The 20,970-nt window shown below is 56.3% G+C and overlaps 1 protein-coding gene across 12 annotated transcripts in view; it reads right to left on the minus strand.

The window, feature by feature from the left end:
• KCNQ2 (potassium voltage-gated channel subfamily Q member 2) overlaps positions 1–20,970 on the minus strand; it is a 62,770-nt gene that overhangs the window by 38,488 nt on the left and 3,312 nt on the right. For all 12 annotated transcript variants that reach the window (XR_008376450.1, XM_053573595.1, XM_053573605.1 and 9 more), the window contains exons 2-4: positions 1,596–1,686; positions 589–715; positions 54–229 (exon numbers count right to left, since the gene is read on the minus strand). Coding sequence is in view for 11 of the 12 variants with exons in the window: in XM_053573595.1 (XP_053429570.1) it covers positions 54–229; positions 589–715; positions 1,596–1,686 (394 nt within the window). In the remaining variant the exon portion in view is untranslated. The remainder of the gene's footprint in view (positions 1–53; positions 230–588; positions 716–1,595; positions 1,687–20,970) is intronic.

A 20,970-nucleotide genomic window follows, 5' to 3' on the forward strand; every position in this document is an offset into this window, starting at 1 on the left:
CAGGCCAGGACCTCCCTGGCCTGAGGTACCCACCGCTTGTGCAGCCAGCTTACCTTGCTGTGGGCATAGACCACGGAGCCCAGCAGCTTCCAGGTGCCCCCTCTCCGGTCCATGCGAATCATCCGCAGGATCTGCAGGAACCGCAGGCTCCGAAGCGCAGATGTGGCAAAGACGTTGCCCTGGGAGCCGGCGGCCAGCACCGCAATGGAGGCAATGAGCACCATGATGTCTGCGAGGGAGGGGGTGTGAGCTCATGGGGTGGGGACAGCACCAGGGCTCCAGGGGGAGGGGCAGGTGGACTGGAGTTGCATGCAGGGTGCTGGTATGGGGCAGGGTGTGGGGCCAGGGCAGTCCAGGCCCAGACAGACAGCTACTACTGTCCATCCTGAGGGTCACTCCAGGACAGGCTGCCCAGTGCCCTATCCCTCCCTCCTGTCCCTAGCCCATGTTAATGGGATCTGCCTCCAAGTCAGCAGGTGAGAAGAAACTTCCAGAAGGAGCCAGTCCTGTTCCTGGGCCCCCTCGCTGCCTCCCTGGCCAACGCAGATGCCCCAATTCTTCCAGGGCCCCCACCCCAACAGGGCTCACCGATCACACAGAATGGCTTCCTGGCGAACTTGAGTCGCCCCCGCCAGCCACGATACCGGCAGCAGCAGCCGGCAGCCCAGATCCGCACAAAGTACTCGACACCAAACACCACGATGGTCACAATTTCCTATAGGAGAGGCCACAGCTGAGGCCACCTCAAGGCAAGGGGTAGGGAGCTCGAAGCCAGCCTGGACACCCACACAGGTCACTCCAGCCCAGAACCAAGTAACAGTGCAGGAGACCCAAATGGGAACTACAAGCTGGGCCCAACCTCCACAGAACGGCTCTGAGAATGTCTGGGCCTGATGATCACTGGGGACCCACCCTCTTCACCCCTCTGTCTGAGGGGGACTCTGTCTGAGCTGGGAGACCTTCTCTAAACTGGGGGGACCCTGTCTGAACTGGAAGAGACTGTTTAAACTTGGAGGATCCTGTCTGAGCTGGGGGGTACCCGTTTGAGCTGGGGGAGCCTCTAACTTGGAGGAAACTGTTTGAGCTGGGGGATCCTGTCTGAGCTGGGGGGAACCCTGTCTGATGTGCAGGGACCCTCTCTGAGCTGGAGGAGACTGAGCTGGAGGGCTCTGACTCCACTGGGGTGTCCTGCCCTGCCAGAGCTGGTGGGAGGTGCACAGCAGGGCTGACCTGGAGGAAGGTCCCAAGTAACTGAAAAAGGAGGTCAGTCTCCTTGAGGCCCCGCTCCATTACCAACATGGGCACAGAAATCCCTGTCTCGTTGCCATGGTGCCCACCCTGCTGACACAGGGTTGCTGGGAGCATTACAACCCCTCCCCAGCGCCCACATCTGCAGGGAGCGCCCCACGCTTTGGTGCGGTAGGGGCCACCTGAGCCCTCAGGTAGAACAGGAAAGGGGGCGAAGGAGGGGGGGGGGGGCTGTTGGATCTGTGACGTCAGCAGGAGGAAGGCGGGGCCTGCAGGCGCCGTGACGTCAGCAGTGGGGTTCCCGCCCACGGCAGGTTCACGCCCAAGCCCGGGGGCTGTGGACTCACCAGGATGTAGAGCGCGCCCTCCGAACTCTTCTCGTACTCCTTGATGGTGGAGAACACGGACAGCACGAGGCAGGAGAAGACCAGCAGGAACCTGGGGCGCGGGGCGAGACGCCCGTCAGCAGGCCAGCGCGGACACGCGGCGGCCCAGGGAGGTGTGGGAGCTCGCTGGCCGCCGTGTGGGGTCTGCAGGAAGCCGGGCCCAGCGCCCACCGCCCCTCAAGCCAACGTGGGAAGAGCAGAGGGGTACAGCCGCCCCACCTCCCGGGACCCCACAGAGACGCGGGTGATGGCGGTCTGGGGCCGCCACCAGGAGTCCAGTTGCCTCCAGGGTGCCCCGCCCCCAACTTGGTCCCACCCTGCTAAGTCTGGCTTCATCCTCATGCTTTGGAAAGCCTCCAAAACTGGAGAAAAAAGGACTGCCCTCGTCAACTGCTGCACAACCAGGACGGCCAAGCCCCACAGCCACCCCCACGGACAGCATTCGATAACCCTTCATCTCTTTCTCTGTACACACCCATTTCCTCTTCAAACTCAGAAGCACAAAACTTTTCCAGTGAAATCCTGTGCTGAATAACAAGACCTCAGATCATCTTCATTCTGGTCTTGTCCTGGCTGCCGGGAAGCTCAGTTCTCTCTTTCCTTATAAGTTGCTGAAGCCTCCTGCCCACCAGCCAAGGGTTTCTGCCACAGTTACTCTTTTCCATCATCCTCCCTTTTTGATCCTCTTACTGATCCTTTTTCCACTGTTCCTCAAGTTCATGGCCCCACCAGAATTCTCCCAAATGTTCTATCACTTTCAGCCACGCAGATCCCTCCTCTGACACATCTGCTCCCTTGCCCCACCCCAGGAAGCTGCAGACAGGAGGCACCTACTGCCCCAAGACCCTGCCAAGGAAGCCCAGCTTGTGGCCCATGACAAGGCCACCCACAAGTGGCCTACACACACATGATCCACTCACTTCAGGGGAGCAAAATTATGCAACGCAGCCTCAAGCTGAAGTTTAGTCAGGAAAGCCATGGTGGGAGAGCAGGAAAGCAAACGCCCACACGCTGAAGTCTCTGAGCATGTTAGAAAACCCACTTCTTGTGAAGCAAATCATTTCTTTCATTTGCATTTTTCTGCAGGTGTCCTAGGAGATGCAGGGGGCGTGTTCAATGTCTGGTCAGCAGGTCCTTGGTCACAGCTATAAACTAGCCGTGCTTATAACATGCTTTGTTTATGAGATGACAAAAGAGGGGCTGCATGTTTCCCTTGACCACAAGACTGCCTGACTCAGAACCAGGAGCAGAGGGGACACAGCCACTGGCCAAAGAGCCTCCTATTCTCCATCCCACGCTGCATCTTCAGAATCAATTGTCAGTTCACCCAGCTGGCAACATGGTAACACGGATTTGACCCTGCCCCGGGCTCAAACCCAAGCCCCTTGTCTTGTCCTGGGCCCAAGGCCCAGGTGGTTGTCCAGAGAGGGACAGCCCTCCATGCGGATTCTTCTAGCTCTCCATTTCCAAGCACTACTCAGTCCAGCTGTCCCCTGCATGGGCCTCCCTCTCCCTCTCTCGGCTCTCACAGGGGACACAGTCCCTGGATACCCCCAACTGCAGATGCAATTGCTGTGAGCACACCACTCCTCAGGGACCCCTTCTGGCCCTGACACACCCCCGTCTTGGAGCTGCCCCTACTGCCACCCAGGCTAGTGTCCACCCTCCTATAGTAGTCTCTCCTTTCCTTCCCAGATGGGGGTGGGATCAAGGCCTGCCCAACCAGGGCCGGCAAGTGGCAGCCCCAGGACCACCAAGACAGGGGTACCCCCTTTCCGCTGAAGTTGCCCCTGGGAGGATACAGGCCTGGGGGTACTGGCAGAAGAGCCAGTGAGTACAAGAAAGCCTACCCAAAGATGAAGTCACACGAAGGAAAGCAGCACAGAGAGACTGGGGAAGAGCCTTAAAGAAGGAATTTGACCACCTGATCCCGCTCTACCTGAAGCCTCTTAGACTAAGCTCACCACTTAAAATGCTTTGGATTTGGTTTTTGCCCCTTGCAAATAAATGACCCCTGACCTTTTGGAGCTATGGGCTATGAGAGATGTAGGTGTGTCCTTACTCTGAGCTCAGTGGCTGACTTACCATCACACTGCTGTGGTCATGTCCTATTTTGACCTTTGACTGCCCCTTGAGCACTCACAGAAAGCATGCCGTACGCTACCTTGAACCAAAAGGCAGGTCCTCAGTGAGTGGAGCTCTCTGGAGAGCACAGGTCAGCACTGGGCTGCGGGAGAAGGAACCCACACACACACACTGTAAGAGAGCCCCTTGGGGTGCACCACAGCGAGAGGCAGGGCCAGCCCAACACTGGGGGTCTCAAGAGACACCACTGTAGGGTGGCACCTGTGGCTCAGTGAGTAGGGTGCCGGACCCATATACCGAGGGTGGTGGGTTTAAGCCCAGCCTCGGCCAAACTGCAACCAAAAACTAGCCGGACGTTGTGGCGGGTGCCTGTAGTCCCAGCTGCTCAGGAGGCTGAGGCAAGAGAATCGCGTAAGCCCCAGAGCTGGAGGTTGTCACCTACACTGGGCCCCTGCCCACCTGCCTTGCCGGCCCTCTGAAGCCCCCAGGCTGAGCCCCCACCCATCCCGGCCCCATCTCCTCCCTGCTCTGTCCTGCTACCCTCCTCACGAAAGGGACCGATGGGCCCAAACCTTCCTCCCAGGCTGCTCCCGGGGGACCTAAATGAAACTGCAGCTTCTCCTCCCAGAGCCGCAGACTCAGCCACATACTAGACGGATCGCTTCAGGGGCCCAAGCTGGCCGGCAGAGCACCAGGACACGGCTGGACCTCCCCATCCCACCTCCCACTCCTGGTGGCTTCAGGACCCTGGAGATCCCAAGGATAAATCAGGGCTGACCCTGGGTATGGAGGCCACAGAGGCCCTAGCCAGGACTCCCTGAGGAGTCACCAAGGACCTGCCAGGAAGACTGTGGGGCTGGTGGAGCAGACACAGGAGATCTTTAGTCCTATGAGCACGGAGGGGTCTCCTGGTGGTGTCAAGTTACAGGTACCTGGCTGCCTGCCCAACCCCGATGCCCTCATGGTCCCAGGACTCCTGTCAGGGATACAGAGGCTTTCCCTCACAGCCGTCATCACAGACACACCCAGTGGACTCTGGTCCACCTGGGACCTGGCAGTCTTCCCCTGAGCACCATGCAGCCTCACACCCCACCTATAAGACTCGGGCCAAGGTCCACCCCATCCCCACCACCTATACCAACACCATGAGGCCAAGCTGGCCTAGGTGCTCAGCTGCAGGCATCAGCAGTGGGGATTGTGCCTTCAAAGTCTTCTGATGGCAGTGCAGAGCAGAGGGGCAGGTCCATACTGCCAGAGCTGCCGCTTAGCAAGCAGCTGTGCAAGCCACAGACCTCTAGCCCAGAGCATACCCCAGTGGACACTTCAGGGCTCACCTCAAACACAAGGGCTTTGCAAAGCATCACCAAAGCCTCACTGCTACCCCTAAAAAGCTGACAGTCCCTCTTCACCACCAGACCCACACAGCACCCGCAGTCCCCCAACCCACCTCTAGCATTTGCAACAGCCAAACCCAGCCCAAATGGGGCCACCTGTCCCTTAAATCTCCTCTGACCTTGGCTGTCCCTCCCTCCCTTACCCTATGCAACCTGTCTGCTAAGGGGACACAGGCCCCTGTCCACAGATGTGCCTATAGCGCTGCTGAGCACTCCTCTGTCCATGTCTCTTGCCACCTCCAGTTGAGCAGAGAGGACAACTAGCCTCACGCTGCTTGGGGACAGACAGCTACATCCTACCAGAAGGTCGGCATGCCAGGCGTCCTGGGCTGCCATTGGTCACTGACATTCACACAGGGCATGAATGTCCAGTGGCTGGAGGATAGAGTTAATCATTCTTTCAGTTCACAGGTAAAAAACTTTTATTTTTTATTTTTTATTTTTTTTTTTGTAGAGACAGAGTCTCACTTTATGGCCCTCGGTAGAGTGCCGTGGCCTCACACAGCTCACAGCAACCTCCAACTCCTGGGCTTAAGCGATTCTCTTGCCTCAGCCTCCCGAGTAGCTGGGACTACAGGCGCCCGCCACAACGCCCGGCTATTTTTTGGTTGCAGTTTGGCCGGGGCTGGGTTTGATCCCTCCGCCCTCGGTATATGGGGCCGGCGCCCTACTCACTGAGCCACAGAGAGAAACTTCTATAATGAAAACATCCTGTGTTGGTTACCCTAAGTTTCCTTTAGAAAAGACAGAATAAACACTTCATTCTTGTCTGTGTTCAAACTTGGATCTGCTCCATAGGCTGTTCCAGAGGAGACAGATTGTTGGGGGGGGGCGGTTATTTCTTTGCTATGGACCATACCAAGTCCTAGTTCAGCCATTCCCATCACTGCTCAGGTCAGCCACTAAAAAGCCTCGTTCTCACCTATGGACACCCAAGTCCTTTCCATCTCAACTGGCTTTTGCCCCTCAAGTCTTTCTTTGGGATGCTCCCACCTCCCCTCCAGGCAGAGGGCAGGCACTGGGCCATGCTCCTGTCAAGTGTCTCCACAGCCAGCAGGACAGAGGTATGAGCATGCTAAGAGGTTTGTTTCCAAGAATTGGCTCCCAAGATGGTGGGGTCTACAAGGCGCAAGGCTCAAGGCAGTCTGTGGCTGGAAATTCCAGCAAGAGCTGCCCTGCGTCCTGAGTCTGAGTTCTGAGGGCAACAGGATTGAAAGATTGGTGAAGGGAGAATCCCTTTATCTTTCACAAACCTGTCTTTGCTCCTAAGGCCTCAGCTGCTGAAGGCCGCCTGCCCTGCCCATGTAGGAAATGCCTGCAGGTGGGCTCCAGTCAGGGGTCTGGCCAAGCCCAGGCCAGCCCAGGTGACATATGAAACTAACCATCACAGGCTAGGAGAGGACTAAGGGGCTTGGGCATGCCAACAGGGAACAAGCTGACTTAACAGTTGAGGCACAGATACCTTGACCACTGTCCAGCATCCTCGGCCACCAGGCCTGCACCTGCAGCAAAAAGGCACAGCAGAGCCCAGCTATCACAGCCCAGTGCCTCAGTGCAGGCAAAGGACACAGACATGCCAGCCAGAGCGTCCAGCCACGGTGGACAGGTCCTTGAAGGCTGGGGTGAAGGTGTTGGCCACATGAGGTCCTGAGGCATGACACCGTGTTCGGAAGCCAGGCAGGGCCCTGGGCACCTGGGGCAAGCCTGGGTCCAAGAGCAGGCACCTGGCCCCATGCTGTGCCCCTTCTCTATCACCCTGAAGACCCCCAGCCCCCTGAGGACCCTTCAGTGGCCAGTGCTTCCAGGTCTGGCCATAGCGACAGCCAACTCCAGCCCCAGCTGCTGCCCTGCCCACGGCTGTCCAGTGGCAGGTATTGATGACACACCAGCACCGAGAATTCCAAGGAGGCAGAAACAGCGTCCAGACACGCAACGTCCCCCATGCCTCCCCTGAGGCTGACAGCTCCCAGCTCCAGGCTTGGCCCTTCTCTGGGCATGGGACCCCTAGGATGACTCCTGCACAGTCCCTAAACTTCCTAGCTCTGAGCAGAGGAGCTGGCAGTGGATAATGAAGGCACAGCCAGCGCCTGCTGGCACAGACAAAACACCCGCAAAGACACGGTCACATTTCAAAACTGCAATTAATTTCCTTTGCTCATTAGCCAATTTATTCAATTAACTGAGCCCTGGAAAATGATGTGCAGGCATCTCATGTGCCTCATATTCACAATTCTGTCTGCCTGGTGGCATTTCCTCCAGACTCTGTCAGTGGGAGGGAGGCCACAGAGACCCCTGGGCTGGGTCAGGATCCTCGAGGCCTGGGTAGTGGAAGAGACGCAGGAGGGGTCTTGAGGCATCACCCCTCATAGGAAGGCCACCAGAACCCAGCCTGGCCAGGGGAGACTCAGAACCCTGGTGGGCTTCCCCGAGGAGGTGTTTGCTGGGACAGCCCCTACAGAATGAAGGGAAGGGTACTCCTGGCAGGGGAGGATAGTGCCAGGGCGTCGGGGTACAGCAGACAGTGAATCCAACCAGACTGGAGGATAGCGCAGGGGCAGCCCACAGACAAATGCTGCACCCAGGAAGGCCGGCCACTCACACCACAGGGAACATGCCTCTAAAAAGAAAGGGAACAAGGGCCACAGTCCCAGGGCAGGCAGACCCCTCAGCTCTGCTTCCCATGGTGGCCCTGACCAGGAATCCCAAGACATCTGGTAGCCCCCGAGACAGGGCCGATGTGTATGGGGCAGTAACACCCAGCCTGTAGCCCTTCCTAGCACTCAGAGACGGAGTGAGCCAACCAGACACCCAGGGGAAGAGAGAGCTCACATCCAGACCCTCGGAACATTCCAGAGGGTTCCAGCTGGGCTCCCGCCTTGCTGGCTGCACCCTGCAGACCCTCCTCAGAGGAAACTGGCTCTGGGAGCCACCCATCCCCTAACAGCCCCACCAGAAAGTGCTGGCAATAGGTCCAAGTTTTGTTTTTTAAGTTTTCGAACAGATGGTACAGATGGCTGGGCCGGGGGTGGCTGGTGCTGGGGAGGCAGAGAGACCAGCGGGCAGGAAGGGACTTGGAAGAGCAGGAGGCCGGGGGCACAGCAGGGCTGGCTGCACACTGGGGGCTCCTCCCCAGGACAAGGAGGATGCATGCACCCCAGGACAGAGCGCCCCTCAAACGGCTGGGGCTCCCACCCCAGGGCACAGCAGAGAATTGCTTGGAACAGCATCATCCATAATCCCCTCAATCCACTGCCACTGCTGCAGCTGCACGTGGAAAACTGCCAATTCACAGACCTCTTTCCGTCCAAAGGCACCTCAGTGGCAAGCGCCTGCCCCACTATAGCAGCATCTCTGGGGCATCCACACTCATGTCCGTTTTAGAGATGGAGAAACTGAGGCCCAATGAGGTGGGCAGGGGACCCTGCCACTTTCTTTTTTTCTGTCCCTGGAGTGGGCAGGAAGACAGGTTACCCCCACTGGCCTCACCAAGCACGGCCAGGAGGGAATACTCCCTGGCCCTCAGGCCTCAAGGTCTGGGAAGGGGTCCTTGGTAGCCCAGGGCCCCTCCAGGTTGAGTCCCTAGAGCTTCCAGTGGCCAGGCTCATCACCCTCAGACCCAGCACATAGCTCAAGTGCAGCCACAGTCAGACTAAGCAGAAGGTATAGCCTGCCATGGGCCTTCAGTGAAGGTCACACTGCCCAGCAGGACCACCTGCCCCCTCTGCCCCTTGCCTGTCCTTCAGTGCCCAGCTCCTGACATGCTCAGGGCCTGACCAATACCCCCTTCTGCTCTGAGAGAGGACAGAGGACTGGGAAGGGTGGGGGGTGTCCATGGGGACATCTGTGTGCTCAGAGCACTGAGGGGCCCAGAACCTTCCACCTCGCTGGACTCTTACAGCACCTGGCTTGTGAGAGACACTTGGATGGGAAATGAGTGCCCAGGCCACCGTCCCCATAAGGTCCCTATCCCCCACCCCTAGCTGCAGGTGGGGAAAGGAAGGGAAGGCTGTGGCTTTTCCCAGCCCTGAGTCACAGCACAAAAGGGTCTTAAGGCCAATTATAATAATGACTCAATTCTAGGAGCTGCCCTGGCTATGACTACCAAGGCAACAGATACTGCAAGGAACCTGGGGATGGAATGGGGCAGGCAGGATCTCCAGCAGCTGGACATACACCAGAGATCCCCAACTCATGAGAGGCCACAGAGGGCCAAGCCGCAGCACCCCAGGGCCCGGAGCAAACTCACTGTCTCACCAGCAGGCAGGGCCTGGGTCAGATGCGAGGGGCTTCTAAGCCACGACCTGAGATCTGAGTGTGGTGGGACATCCTGCTCTGAAATGAGCCCCAAGTGCAAAGAGGGGAAGACAGGGCTGGGGAGGAAGTGGGGAACCACAGGCACTGGGCCAGAGGGCCCCCAGTTAAGGCCAGATCATACCCCTGGGGTGGTCAACCCAACAGTCAGCACCAACAGGTCCTTAGATGCAGGAGGGTGTGTGTGTGTGTGAGTGAGGGCCTGTGTGGGCACATGAGTGAGGGCCCGTGTGTGTATGCATGAGTGAGGGCCCGTGTGTGTATGCATGAGAGTGTCTACATGTGCATGTGAGGGTCCAAGGTATGTGTGTGTGAGGTCTGTGTGTGCAGTCTGTGTGTGCATGAGAGGGTCTGTGTGTGCACATGTGTGAGGGCCTGTGTGTGCATACATGAGAGGGCCTGTGTGTGCATGCATGAGAGTGTCTACATGTGCATGTGAAAGTCCAAGGTACATGTGTGTGAGATCTGCGTGTGCATGTGAGGGTCCGTATGTGCATGCATGAGAGTGTCTACATGTGCATGTGAGAGTCCAATGTACATGTGTGTGAGATCTATGCGTACATGAGAGGGTCTGTGTGTGCATGCATGATAGTGTCTACATGTGCATGAGAGGGTCCACATGTGCACATGAGGGTCTGTGTGTGCATGTGTGAGTCCATGTGTGCATGTGTGAGGGTCTGTGTCCATATGAACATGCATGTGAGGGTCTGTGTGCATGTTTGTGAGAGTCCATATATACATGTGTGTGAGGATCCAAGGTATGTGTGTGAAGATCCAAGTGTATATGTGTGAGGTTCTGCAGGTACATGTGTGTGAGGGTCTGAGGTACGTGTGTGAGGCTCTGTGTGCACGAGGGTCCAAGGTACATGTGTGTGAGGGTCCATGTGTGCATGTGTGAGGGTCTGTGTGTGCATGTGTGTGTGGGTCCGAGTATATACGTGTGTGAGGGTCTGTGTGTGCATGCGTGTGTGAGTCTGAGTATACACGTGTGTGAGTGTCTGTGTGTGCATGCGTGTGGGGGTCCGAGTATACACGTGGGTAAGGGTCTGTGTGTGCATGCATGTGTGGGTCTGAGTATATATGTGTGTGAGGGTCTGTGTGTGCATGCGTGTGCGGGTCTGAGTATACACGTGTGTGAGGGTCTGTGTGTGCATGCGTGTGCGGGGCCGATACACATATGTGAGGGTCTGTGTATGCATGCATGTGCAGGTCTGCATGTGCATGTGTGTGTGGGTCCAAGTGTACAGGTGTGAGGGTCCACACGTATGTGTGGAGGTCCACATGTGCATCCATGTTCCTGTGTGTTCGTGAGTGTGCACATGCTCGTGTGCATGTGCGTGTCTGAACTCGAGAGGCCCCAACCTCCAGAAAGACTTCTCTTCCTCCCCCTTTCCTTTCTCCTCCCCATCCCCCTGATAACAGGAGACATTTCTTTTCTGGGAAAGCATGACACAGCTGCTGCCACCTCGATGCTGATTCATGCCACGTGCTGGGGAGAGGGCTGAGCAAGAGGAAATGGAGTCCAGGCCCTGGCTCTGTGCTGTCAGGGCTGTGATAGGCCCCTTCCCCAAAGACTGACTTTGAGTTGGTTGAGGTTATTAATCTCATTTTACATGAATGAAACTGAAATTCAACGCACAAACAGCAGGGAGGAGACAGGCAGGGTGCCACCACACCCCTCTGCACCTTAGCCCCTGATGATCGCTCCCAGGGGTGGGGGTGGGTCTGGGGGCCTCTGACATTGAGCCCACTCCCAGCCCCACTGGCTAAAATTCTCTATGTGTCTAGTGCATAGGCAGGGAGCGACCCTAAAAGGAGGAAGGTGCTCACATCCACATCAGAGGTGAGGAGACAGAGGCCCAGGAGGGGACTAAGCCCCAGCAGACTGGCCACAGCTATCCCGTGCCCTGTCCTCTCCCACCCTAGGCACCCTGCAGAAATTCCTTCTCCCTGGAGTGATGCCCACGCCAATGAAGTTGTGACTCCCAGGGACAGGAGCACCGGGGAGCCCAGCCCTGAACAAAGAGACCAGGCTGAAGCCAAGGCATGCTTCAGGCCCAGAGACCTGCCAGCTCCCCAGGGAATCTCGCTGCCTCGCCTGTTCAGCGGCAGCCGGCACAGCAGCACAGAATCTAATTTCTCTCATAATGAACTGTCGTTTCCAGGCCCACTGCCACTTCCAATCTTAGGAGTGACAGAAAGCGGCCCGTCCACAGCCACTCCGGTGTGAGCCAGGTGTGAGAGTTCGCTCCAGACTGCCCACCCAGAGGCTGCACACAGAGATCCCTCTCCTAGAACCAAGCCACCCCCTCCACATCTCCTATTCCTGGGCTGCCTCATGGGAGCCCCCCAGAGCTCCAGGATGTGCCTGGCACACACCAAGTGCCCAGTGAATGCCATGGGCCCTAACAGGTCCTTGGAAGGCTCAGCTGCGGGCTCGGTATTCATGGCCTCCAGAGACATGGACAGTGCCCCACACCTGCCCACTGACCCTTGCCACTGAACAGGGTGCCCAGTGTTCCTTGGCCAGCCAGGGCTCATCTCAGGATGGGGTGGCAGAGGCACTAGAGGGTCCTATCTGCTCTGCACATCGCCAGATGTCCCAGGCACACAGGGACACCCCAGGACCCTGGAAGCAGCACCCCAGCACTGCTATACCAACCACAGGCTCCTCCCCAGAAGGATTGGGCTCAGGAGCCTCGTGACTGAGTACCTCCACTCAGGCCCTGTGCTAATTTACTCCCATACAGATCCCAGATGTTGGTAGAGAACCGGCAAGTGCACTGGTCCGAATACCCACCCCAGGCTCAAACAAGGTCCCTGACACTCCTCTCCCAGTGCCGCATAGCTTGGCTCCTGCCTCCCTGGGTCCTCCTGGACTCAGCTCCCAGAAGCTCCCTGGCCCTTCTCTCCAACAAGTCCTCACTGAACCCACTCAGGCCACAGGGAGAGTCATGCCCCACTCCAAGCCCAGAAGCAGCCAGACTGAGAGAGCCCTACCCATACTTGCCCAGCCCCTGCCCTGAGGACAGACACAGGCCCTGGCCTGGCCCTCGAGGCTAGCAGTTCTGCTCCTGGTGCCCTGTGTCTGTTCCTCCAGGGCCTTTCACATGCTCTTGCTGCCCAAATCCTCTTCCACCTGCATGTCCCAGGGCTGCCTCCTCCTCAACCCAGCTTCACTATCAGTCTCACCTTCTCCAAGAAGCTGCCTAGCCCCCACCCTAGGCAGCCCTGACTGTGTCCTGGTCACTCTCTTGTTGTCTCCTCAGTCGCTGTCCCCAGGCAGGACCTGGTCTGGTCTGTCACTCTGCCCAGGGGCCCAGCCCAGAAGCTGCAGCGGGGGTGGGGCCACATATAAGCCACCACCAAAACTCTGAAGCCAAGCAGGGTGCAGCTTGAGAGCATAGGGTGCAGCCAGCTTAGAGTCAGCGCTCAGCACGGGTCACTGCACTACCACTTGCATCACAGGAGAGAGAGAAGAGGAGTGCAAAGGGGATGGAGGTGGTGGGATGCCATATGGCCTGCAGGGGCTGAGACCAGGACAAGCACCCACATGTCCACACCTGGGCTCTCAGCAGCCTGGACATGCACCAGCATGCAGGGGGGACAGACAAGCCACAGACCCTCCACGTGTCAGGAAGAATGAGGTGACTGCTGGCACAGCATGATGGGAGCTGGAGGACGTGCCCTGTGAGGAAGGACAGGAGGACACCCTGTGAGAATGGACAGGAGATGCAGGGTCCTGCGTGGGAGGCGTCTGAGACGGGAGAAATCAGTGGTTGGAAGGGCACGACAGCAATGGGTGTGGGGTGTTTTAAAGGGTAAGTTTTAGACCAGAGATAGCCAACGGTGCCTCATCATTGTGGATACGATACACCCCTGGATTCACTTTCCCATAAACAGTGACTTTGTAGTTAGGAGAATTTCACTTCATATTCTCAAAGAAAGAAAATAAATAGGGTAAAACTGGGAAGGTCTCCCTGGCAAGGGTGGGTGGTCTGAGCCCCCAGACAATGCCTGCACCACCTGTGCCTCAGTTTCTCTCTACAACAGGACAGGCTCAGTAGGGAGAGCTCTAGGACACCCAGCTCCAGGACATCCCCTGCTGGGGCAAGACCCACCACCGTCAGCTGTCCAGAGCATGAGCATCCACCCAGGCACCCACCACCCACAAAGAGGGACAGGACATGTCTTCTGTGGGTGAATCTTGGCTCTGTCCTTGGCCAGTTTCAGTCCCACCCCCAGACATGGCCCCTGGAGCATCCCCACCACGTACACCCCAACTTGGGGCTCCTGCGTGGCCAGGCCTAAGCACCTGGCCCTACCAGTCCCATGGGCAGCCCTTCCCAGGCCCTTGGCAGCTATGGAGACCAAAGGCCTCATGGGAGGAGCCCCACAGAGCAGGTGGGGTGAAGAGGGTGCTGCCTCCCACCCACTACAAGGGTCCCCTCCTGTGATGTGCCGTCAGCATCTGGGAAGCTCACACAGTGCCCAGGCACCCCAGCAATAGACCTGACCCATTCCCGGCCCGGACACTGATGGGGCAGCCAGCCTGGTGCTCACAGCTGGTCCTCAGGTATCCCTGCGGAGTGCTCTCTCAGCCCTCACTTGCACACCTCCAGTGACCGAGTGCTCAGCCATGACAGCCTCCTCCCGGCAAGAGCCCCTCCTGGGCCGTCACACACCAGGCCCCTGTATAACGCACCCCAGGGACAGATGTATGTGTCCACACACACACAGGGATGCTGGTGCAGCACAGGTAACACTCTGGACACCCTCACACCCGAGTGTCCACAGACAGGGCTGGACAGGAGGACAACAGCTCCAGGACAGAGACAGGTCAAGCACTTGCCAAACAGGCGCATCAGATCTGTGAGGAAATCCCTGGACACACCACTAACCAAGAAGGAGTTACAGGCACCCAAACCCTGTTTTGTTTAAGAAACACATAGATGGGCTCAGGCATTTAAAAATAAATCAGGATGGGCAGCGCCTGTGGCTCAGTGAGTAGGGTGCCGGCCCCATATACCAAGGGTGGTGGGTTCAAACCCAGCCCCGGCCAAACTGCAACAACAAAAAAAAATAGCTGGGCGTTGTGGTGGGCGCCTGTAGTCCCAGCTGCTCGGGAGGCTGAGGCAAGAGAATCGCGTAAGCCAAAGAGCTGGAGGTTGCTGTGAGTCCTGTAACATCATGGCACTCTACAGAGGGCGGTAAAGTGAGACTCTGTCTCTACAAAATAAATAAATAAATAAAATAAAATAAAAATAAAAATAAATCAGGACGAACACAGGTTCTTCACTGACTTTTTCAACATTTTCCCAATTTCCTGCAATGGATATGCCTTATTTTTGTAATCATAAAAAAGTAAATAGGCCGGATGCCGTAGCTCACACCTATAGTCCCAATTACTTGGGAGGCTGAGGCAGGAGGATCACTTGAGCCCAGCAATCTGAGGCTGCTGTGAGCTGGGCTGAGCCCATAACATTCTAGCCTATGGTGGGGGCCAGAGTGAGACTCTATCTCAAAATAAACAAACAAACCATAAGCAAGTGTTTAAGAAACTCCAGGGCCCCAGAGAGACGCAGGCTGTCTGCCCTGGCTCAGGTCAGACAGAATACTCGGTCCTTCCCAGTGATCTTAATTCAGCTCTTGTCTCATTAAACCACACACGCCAGGAGCATGGTCTTGGAGAAGTTACTAGAATACCAGTAATAGGGGAGAGAAGCTCCCGTGTGTCTTTGTCCCCATAGGTCCCAGCCCTGCACCGGGTGGGCACCCCCTACACTCAGGCCCTCCCCCCACCCACTCCCACCCCACTGCCTCATCCCCCACCCCACTCCCACCTGGGCTGCTGCACCCCTGGGAATTGCCCAGTCCTGTCCTACAGCCCACAGGGAAGCCCCACTGTGGGTCCAGTTCAGAACCTTGGTCAGCGCCAGGGGAGGTTGTGGGGTTCTATCCCACCTGTTCCCTCCCCCAGAGCACCAACCCCAGCACCGGCCCAGGCAGCTCCTCCACATCAGCCGTGGAAGCAGCAAGTGGCCAAAAGCAGGACTCAGAGCCGGCCTGTTCTGTCTCCACCTGCTGCTGCAGCCTACCACACCCACCAGACAGCAGCATTAACTTCTCTGCATATTTGACCCAAGAAAAATCACCATTTGGGACAAGAACATTTTCATAGTAACAAGAGAATTTCTAGGAATTCTCCACCCAGACCTGCACAAGTGTGTGAAGACGTGCCATGTAAGCCTCACCACAGAGCCGTTTGCAGTGGCAAAAGCCTAGAACCCACCTCAGTGAACACCAGGGGGAACTGGTCAGAAAGTCCTGACACTCTGTGCTTGCCTTGAGGCCAGCGGGGAAACTTGAGGCACCTCCCCACACACAGAGAGTGGAAAGACACAGACGGCGGGTACGTAGCAGTGCACAGCAAAGAAGTCTGTGAATGCACATGCTCGGACATGCGCACCACACAGTACAGTAAGCAGAGGACAAATAGGAGCCAGGAGCCAGGGCAGAATCTGTGGAGAGGTGGGCAGAGTCGGGGAGTCCGGTGTTCTCGCTGTCATTATTTTATATATTTCAGAGTTTTCCCATTGATGTGTCTTTTCCACGCATGTGTATGTGCATTCACCTCTTCTGGAACGTTGGGATAAGAAAAGGAGGTGCAGCCTCTGCCAGTAGCCCTGACTACACCCCTTGTCCACAAGGGAGGCCCCACCTGTCTCCCACTCCTGTCCTGCAGAAGCTCTGATACTCTTCCTCCCGGGACTCCCTCCATCCGGTGGCACAGCACAGGTGGGCCCCGTGGATGGAGTGCTGAGCCCACACACAGGCCTAGCGCACCTAATCCAGGCTCCCATAAGGGCTCAGAGCTTCTCACACAGGACCAGAAACAAGTGCTCACCACGGCTCTCCAGCCCCTCCAGCTGTTCAAAATTTCCCACCCTGTCCTTGCTTCCCAAGCTTCTCCAGTCCTGGGAGAGACCAGCCTCTCCTGCTCACCCTTCCTATGTGTTTTCCAAGCCTGGATAGAGAAGCACACGTGTTTCCAAGTCTTTGGCTCAAGTTGAGGCCAAGGGCTCCTGGGGGCAGCACAGGCCTAAGGGGGCCAGGGGCCCAGGCATAGCGCCCACTCTGAAGCTGGAGGAAGGCTCTGGACGGGCTGTTCCCTGCAAGCCGGCAACCGAGATGGTTAAGGGATGAAGATGCCGAGTTTACACCTCTCCTCAGCACTTCCTGGAACAACTGCTCTTCTGTGCATTGACAAAATTATTCCCAGTAATCCAAAAAAAATTAAACTTATTTTCTTCAAGCTAAGTAACTGGCAGAGCCTAATGACCATTCTAGAACATGTCTAGAAAACATCCTTCTGTCCCCGAGTAGAGCAGCCATTGTCCCCAGACCACCATTTCCTCTTCAAGAAGCTGCTCAACAACTGGTCTCTGCCCACACCAAGTCCCCTCTGTTTGGCCAGCTTGAGCTACTGGGCACTAGGATGAGGGCTCTGGGCAGCTGGCCACCAGGGAAGGAGCCTTCTCACAGGCAGGCGCCTTCAAGCCAGAGCACACAGAGGGGCTGCCACTCTCCTGAAGTCCTCAGTCTTTCCCTAAGAGGCTCTTGTTATTCCCGTGTCCTCCCTGCTGCTGCTGTCCTGGCGCCCCCAATGCACCTGCACAGAGCGTGGTCACTCACCCTTCTCCTCCAAGTCCCTTTCCAAGACCTCTACCCATGGTGACAGCCAACCCCACACAGAGCACAGCCCAGACCCATTTCTAATGTGAGGAACTGCTAGATTCTGACCCTTCTGCAGGACTCTGACACCCTGACCCTGGGACTGGAAAGGGGCCCTGAACTCCCGTCACTGGGTGCCCTGGCTTGTGGGGACGGCTCTTGCTGACTCAGAAACAAGCGGCCACTTATCTACATCTCTCCTGAGTGAATCAACCACAGGCTTGGACAGTGTTCCCCCAGGGGGACGGGGCAGGGCACCCTCCACAGCCCAGGGGCCTCTGTGTCCTCCCACAGGCTCTCGACATCCCCAAGATCCTGGCATACCCACCAAGACACACCTCTAAATGGGTGCAGAGAAAGAACAGGGCAAATTCGCTTAAGGCAAATTATCTCAGAATCCCCTTACTGTGCTAGGCTCCCATCCAGAGACACCAGGACCCAGAGGGCTCTTCAGTCCTATTTCCTTCTGGACAGCTTAAAAGTGTGGCCCATCCCAGATTCAGGAGAGAAATCCAATCCTGCTTCCCTAACTCCAGAACAACCCACTGGCTAAGCCTCCTCAGGGCCAACTTCCTCCAGCACCATAGACACAGCTTTCTTGAGGTATGTGAGGGATAGAGGGCTTTGGGCAACCCCACTAGGAACTGAGAAAGGTCGAAAGCGCATTTTGCAGGGCAAATTGAGCTGGGGTCCACAGGGATGTGTCACTTCAGAGCTTCCGCAAAGCAGAAGTCAGGACCCTGCATTTCAACCAAGGGAGCCCAAGAGAGCTGGGCAGGGAGCCTGCTCAGTGAGAGAGAGCTGGGCGTGGGGTAAGCCAAGTCACTTCCAGAATGTTCTCTGGGGACAGCCTCAGATCTACGGGTCCCTCTTTTTTATACCTTGATCCAATAAATGCTTTGGCTTTTATCTGCAGGTTGGCCAGCATTGCCCTGTAAATGGGGAAGCCCTCTCCCTCCTCTTCAAGGACCTCCTGGAACCCCAGCCCCGCAGAAGGAAGGGCTGTGCTCTGTCCCTCCACACTCTAGGGACAGCACTCAGCGCTCTGTCCTGGGCCATCCTGAGGCGGTTTGGAAGCAGTCTGTGTGGAAGCCAGATGTCCTCGAGGGTTACACGGCAGTTTGGGCACAGTCTAAGAGGCACACAGGTAAAACATGCCCCAATGGTGCTTTTCAAGCCAAAATTGTCCCTGCCTGTCAGGCCTCACCCCTTGGGATGCTGGCAGCAGGCAGGGAGCCACAAAAGGAATCTGCCCCACACTCAGGCAGGCACAGACTAAGCAACACTTGTTCTAGGAGAATGGCATCTCCTTAGCCAGGTCCCCCAGACAAATGGGCAAACAAGCTTCCCATGCTCAGACCTGGAGCTCACGCAACTGCTCCTTCGACAGCCACCCGAACCTCTTCATAAGGGTTCAGCAGCTAACTGAAGGGACCAAGAACTTGCCAAAGGGGCAAATGGCAGAGGATACCATCCAGGGTGTCACCACTATGATGACAGCAACAAGCATGGGGCCTGGCGGCACACAGCAGTGTGTGTACCTGCAAATTTAACCCCAGGAAGACAAGACAATTTTGCAGGCCTGCCACCCACACTCCACAGTCTCTTGGGGACCCAAGACCCCAACCTGAGCCCAGCCTTGACTGTCCCCTGCACCCAACAGGTAACTCTGGGCCCTCTGAACTGTCTCCATGGGTCATGACTACTTAGGGAACACACTTGGCCCAGGGCACAGGTTCAGATGGGACACTCTCCCTCCAGGGGGAAGAGAGGCCTCTGTCGACAACACGCACACCCTCCAACCCAGCAGTTTCACATCCCAGCATCCCACACTTATACTTGAAAATATTCCACTAGGCTCTGCTTGTATTAACAAGCTACCAGATGATATCAGATACAAGGCCACGGTCCCTTGTAAGGGAGGTCGCAGGCATCACCTCCCTTGTAAGCTCCACCTCGGGGAGGGGCACCTGCCACCACCAGCAAAGGCTAGCCCAGTCCTTCTCTGTATCAAGTGAAACATCATGCCCCATGGTGGAGGCTAGTCCATCCCTTGTCTGCAGCAGGTGGAATGTCATTCTACAGGCAGAGGCTAGCCCTGTGCTCTCACGAGTGGAGACTTGGAATATCATGCTACACGGACATGCCAGGAGCCCAGGGACTTGACAAAGATTTTTGTCAAATTTTTTGTCAAAGGTTTCATCAATTTATTGACTAAAACAAATACAAAAAACACTATCTTAAGATGCTCTCTCCGCCACTGGACTCAGCTGTGCTCATGGCAGTGATCGCAGTTTCTCCAAAAACACTCCAGGAGTTAAGCATTTTCAAAATTGGAGGTGGGCCTCCCACCCAGACAGCTGGCACCTGGGGGACTGGCAGTGTCCACCTCAGGGGCCTTGAGGCATGGCCAGATGAGCTTAGCCTCCTGGTAGTGACTGGTTTGAACATTTGACTAATACTGATTTCTAATAAAACTGAGATTTTCAGGCCATGTGCACTGGCTCACACCTGTAATCCCAGCATTCTGGGAGACTGAGGCGGGTGGATTGCCTGAGCTCACGAGTTCAAGACCAGTCAGAGCCAGAGCGAGACCCCCGTCTCTAAAAAATATCTGGGAATTATGGCAGGCACCTGTAGTCCCAGCTATTCGGGAGGGTGAGGCAAGAGAATCACTTGAGCCCAAGAGTTTGAGGTTGCTGTGAGCTATGATGCTACAGCACTCTACCAAGGGCAACAAAGTGAGACTCTGTCTCAAAAAAAAAAAAAAAAAAACTGAGATTTTCTCAGCAACTAATGTGTGAAATTGTCAAGAAGTGAGCCTCCTACCTACCCATTATTTTTTCTCTTACCTCGCAGATACAAGAATGTTTATTGAGCTTTATTCTATAATGTAATTAAACACAGTGATTATAAACATTTTGTCATGTCAGAGTAATCTCACTTTAAATTATCTGGTCAAGGACAGAGTCCTTTGAGCCTCCCAACAGGCCTGGGGAGTCTGATAAACCAGGTTTCCCTGGAAACCACAATCCTCAGAGGTGCTTTCTCCTTTTGGGAAATTTCCATAAAATTCTTCAACTCTTCAATCAATAGACACCTCCTACCCAGGAGGCTACAGGAAGGCCTCCAACTGGAAAGAAGAGACATGACCTCTCAGAAATCCGTGTCTCTCTCGGCCCATAATGCTCTGTCAGCAGACCAGACCCTGGCCCTGTGGGGGCCCTGCCGCCAGTGTCAGCATGACCAGACATACAGCCAGCCCTCAAAGGTGGCCAGGATGAGATGGCCAATAACCCCATCACACCTGGGAAGCACCCCAGTTGCACGCAAGGCTCGTGCAGGCTGGAAGCTTCCCTGGCCTCCCCTGCAGGATGCCCACTCTCACTGCTAAGAAATGACCACAGGCCCCTGGAACCTCAGAGGCCTCTAAGGTCACTGCAGACCTGGACAGGACACCATCTGGGCAGAGCCCAGCAGTCACTCCTGACACCAGATCCTCCCTCTGGCCTATTTTAAGTTCAATTTCATCCTGGCCACTCCAAGTGGACAGTGTACTGGGCAGATCAAGCAGCACCCCAAGCCCTCACCTCTGAGGCTGGGACTCCCCTCAATGTGCAGGACAACTCCAGGATTCACACCTCTGTCAGCCTCCATTTCCCCATCAGTAAACCCCCTACAGCTCATAGTGAGAAATAACTGGGGCCTGGAGGGTGAGTGTGGTCCCATCTCCTGCTCCTAAGAGGGGACTATTTCCACGTGGAGTAACTGCCCAGTTCTCATCCTGTGGACAGGGAAACAATGAGGCTGGG

The sequence above is a fragment of the Nycticebus coucang genome, chromosome 21 (genome assembly GCF_027406575.1).
Source record: "Nycticebus coucang isolate mNycCou1 chromosome 21, mNycCou1.pri, whole genome shotgun sequence".
Classification (NCBI taxonomy): Eukaryota; Metazoa; Chordata; class Mammalia; order Primates; family Lorisidae; genus Nycticebus; species Nycticebus coucang.